Here is a 4,076-nt window from a genome sequence, read left to right as displayed (position 1 = left end):
CAAATCGATGCTTTCCACAGACGTCATCTAAGATACATACTAGGAATTCGGTGCCCAGAAAATATATCAAATGAATACCTGTATACACCAACCAACCAAAAGCCGTGGAGTGTAAACTTCAAAAACGACGCCGACCAGCAAGAGTCCGGCAGTCTCCTGATGACGAACAGAGCACACTGTTCGAAACATCGAGTCAAAACAACTGGCTCTTCTCAGAACCACACAACTCAATATTATTCACATGGTGTTACTGCAAACTTTCCTTTCTTTGTTCATGTCCACCATGCAAATCAGGCGGAAAAATAATTGTACTTGTTTAAAACCATGCATTTCTAAAGTTTGGTACAGAGCATTGCAAAAATTTTTTTAATCATTATTTAAATGGTCGATTCTTTTCCGAGCATTTGCAAATGGTCTTACCTAGCTTTAACTTGTTTTTATGCATTGAGGTTTCTCCCAAAATGATCTCTTTTTGTGATTACTTCGTTTGACTCGAAAAAAAATAAAACCTTCAAAACAGACGTGAATGTTGCTCGTGCGTGACTCTAGTCAGGGCCGTTATTGAACAAATTCCTATCGGAATAAATAATCAACACAAGTCACATTTCACCCGAAAGATTTTTTTGGCGGCATTTTACTTATGAAGTTCAGTTATGCCTCCCCCACTATCCCCCAAGTTATCTCCCAGCTGACGTTCAATGACTCATTTTCGTTGGTATTATTTTCAGCCAGCAATCTGCTCGAGTGCTGAGGATTCCCTTCGTGACATGTGCCTGACATTTTGGTCTGCAGTCTTTGCAAATTCCTCGTCAAACTCATCAGGGTGCCTTGAACTAGTAGCGGACACACGCTCGTATTTCTTTTCACATTTTTTGACATAAATCAGTTTGTCAAAAAAATAAGATAACTAAGATGAAAACAAATATTGATGTCATCAATATTTAGTTATTGTGTAATCATATTCTTTGGCATTCATCTTCTTTTTGTTCCGAGTTTTTTAAAATCAAAATTGTGTCCGCAGTCATGATTGTCCTAATCGTGATCATTGATAAAGTTGTAGTTCGTTTGTGATCGGTTATCATGTTAGGGAATCATAGCATAGGTTTTCCCGTTCAATTTCGCAACTTGTTCATTCAATCAGAGAGACTGTTCATTACATTGCAAAAAGTCGCAGTTAGCGCATTCGATTTTTTTTTAAATATTTACACCCACCAAAGCGTGTAGGCAGCTTTATCATGCAAAGAAAATTCATTTCTTTTGTTGGTTTTCAATTTTGCACTGAGTGTAGGCGAATCTGTAAGAGGAAGTATTCATTTTCAACGAAAGTGCAATGGAATAAAGAGGTCATTACATTCGCTAAATGTCAATCGTATTGGCCACAAACAAATTATATGGTTTTTTTATTTATTTTTTTTATTTCCACAGAGTGATTACAACAATTAACGATCTGGTCACTTAATTGTCCTTACATAAAAATCTGTATTTTGACGTAGTATTTTATCGGCTAGTGTTCTAAATGTATTTCCTTCTACAACTTTGACACTTTACATTGAAACAGTTCTGTTCTGCTTTTTTTATGTTCCCTTCCCAGGCATTCCAATCTTTGAAATAGCTGTACATTCCTTAATCCAAACTTTTAAAAGCCATGTCGTTTTATACTCTGTTGTATCACTATAACACAATATCTTGCTGATGCTGAACCGCCTCAGAACTGGCGTCGGCCGCTTTGCCACGACTATGAAAGGCTGGGGGCTCAGGGACTCTGCCGCATGCGACTGTGGCCACCCAGAGCAGTCAGTTGACCATATAATCGAGTCCTGTCCACAGCACCGGCCACCCCATGGCGAACATGGCATTATCACCCTGGACGATGACACAAAGACATGGCTTTTCTCCACCAAGTTGCAGGTGTGATGAGGAGACGATGGTAGCACACGACAGAAGAAGAATATCTTGCTAATGCAACTTCCAAATATCATTTAACTGTATTACTTTTTAAACATAGGCCTATTTATCAAAGTGAATTCTCGAGCGAGCGGGACTGGATTTCAAAGCACAAGAAATTCAATGCACAAGTCATGTAATTTGCTGCTTACTTTTCAGCTTTCGCTAAATTCAACCTGGTGTGAAAAGGTCTGCATGTTTTATGCGAATTTTAATGAAAATGTTTTGTTATTAAATTAGCAAAGTGTGAAATTGGGGGAAACCCTATAATATTTCATAGTGAATTTCATTCACTATGAAACTTTTGACCGAGTTACTATATTGTCTCAAAAATAGACTTGCCTTCAAAAATTAAGTTTAAAAAGTTTCAAATTGAATGCTAAATCAAGAAACACTCAGTTCGAGAGAAATTGAAAATTGCAACATTAAAAAAGGTTGTTTTTCTTGACGAATTGGGCAGGGCAAACCTATTATTTTAATTATTGACCTTCATGTATAGGTGAGCAATTTGTCCTTTTTTGGTGCTGTTATCAAAATGATAACAAAAATAATCTCACTAATTTATCTCAATTGAATAAAATAGTATTCCTTAAGTATAAACGTAACTAGTATTCGTGTGTATGTTTTACAGCTTTAACTGAACTCCTTGTGATCTCTTCTTGGACCTGATCTTCAAGAACGAACCATCAAGGTGGGTGTGGTGAGGTTTAATTAATGATCCATCAGGACCGGGGAAGGGGCAAGATATAATCCCCCCCCCCAAAAAAAAAAATACTACAGCTCCGCAACGCTTTTTCCCAACCGGTAATGCAATTTGGTGACCTCTCCTAACTTTATTGGCGGGCGAAATAAAAACAAAATCGATTGGATGGGTTGCCATGACAACAGGTTTTATAAACTAGGCTTTACGTAAATGTTATCCCCTTGTCCCCTCATACGCCACTGTTATATTACAAAGAAAACATTCTTTGAACAAAGATTTCTCCAATCTCATGGGTTTTTTTTCTTCAAAACTGACGGTGGACAGTCATGGGTTTAAGACTAGTTCTCCAGTTTGTCGGGCCTATATTTTTTTTACTCTTGTACAGAATGAAGATCTGCGTTGCAACCGTTCTTTCAATCGCCCTCCTTCTGGGTAACTCCGTCAACATCCGAGCTTCCGTTACTGGGCCGGTTCCCTCGGACGGTGATGGTCCTGCGTCTCAGGCGTGTCCGATGTGCTGCCAGGGGCCTGTTGCAATACCCGGCATACCAGGTCTGCCTGGGTCATTAGGTCAGCCAGGGTCAAAGGGCGAGCCAGGTCAAAAGGGTGAAAGTGGACAGATTGGGCCTATGGGTGAGCGTGGAGCAGCTGGGCTTAAAGGGGACGAAGGCATAGGCCAGCCCGGAAAAATTGGTCCAAGAGGAGTCCCAGGTGTTGTAGGGCCAACGGGGGAAACTGGTGTCAAAGGTCAAAAGGGTGAGCCAGGGGAGACACCAGACGACTCCAACCAACGGGTAGCATTCACCGTGGTGAGGACGAGCCTCTCGGATACCTCTACTAGTCGCGACACCCGTTTGCCCTTCCAGGAGGCTGAGACGCTTCTGCCGGGTACCAGCTTCGATCTCGAGACCGGCACGTTCACGTGTAGTGTGCCGGGCACCTATGTGTTCTTGTTTTCTGTGCTCAAATATCCTTCCAGCAGCGACCTGTTCGTTTATCTCCGGAAGAACGGCGACGAGGTTGTCTCTGGCTTTAGCAATGATTCAAGTCACTATGAGCAGGTGTCTGGGAGCGCGTTGGTGATTCTGCAGCGTGGAGATACGATGTATCTCACCATGGCCGGTAGGGCGCAGAGTCACCCCAACATTCGCTACACCTCATTCATTGGCTTCCTTCTTTACCCCCAATGAACACAACAATCCCAACACAAAAAGATACACGAGCATCATGTTGCTGATTTGTTGAATCACTTTCCATTTGGCCGAAACAATAACTAATGAATTAAAAGCAATAATTTTCCATGCCACAAAAATAGTACAATATTAACCTTTTTGGCATTGTGCATGCGCATATCTGTATGCAATAGATACCTTTTTGAGTGCATACACTTTATGTACGAGTATTGCATGAGATAATAGTGAAATGTACG

General features: G+C 40.9%; 1 protein-coding gene across 1 annotated transcript; it reads left to right on the top strand.

Moving 5' to 3' along the window:
* Positions 1-3,033: 3,033 nt before the first annotated feature.
* Positions 3,034-3,837, top strand: LOC119734091 (complement C1q subcomponent subunit B-like). Its single transcript, XM_038207461.1, has one exon. The coding sequence runs from the start codon at positions 3,034-3,036 to the stop codon at positions 3,835-3,837; it is 804 nt and encodes a 267-aa protein (XP_038063389.1).
* The last annotated feature ends 239 nt before the right edge of the window (positions 3,838-4,076 follow it).

Source organism: Patiria miniata, unplaced genomic scaffold (genome assembly GCF_015706575.1).
Source record: "Patiria miniata isolate m_02_andy unplaced genomic scaffold, ASM1570657v1 HiC_scaffold_10, whole genome shotgun sequence".
Classification (NCBI taxonomy): Eukaryota; Metazoa; Echinodermata; class Asteroidea; order Valvatida; family Asterinidae; genus Patiria; species Patiria miniata.
Note: the sequence above shows the minus strand (reverse complement) of the source record. Positions and strands in the feature narration are given on the sequence as shown.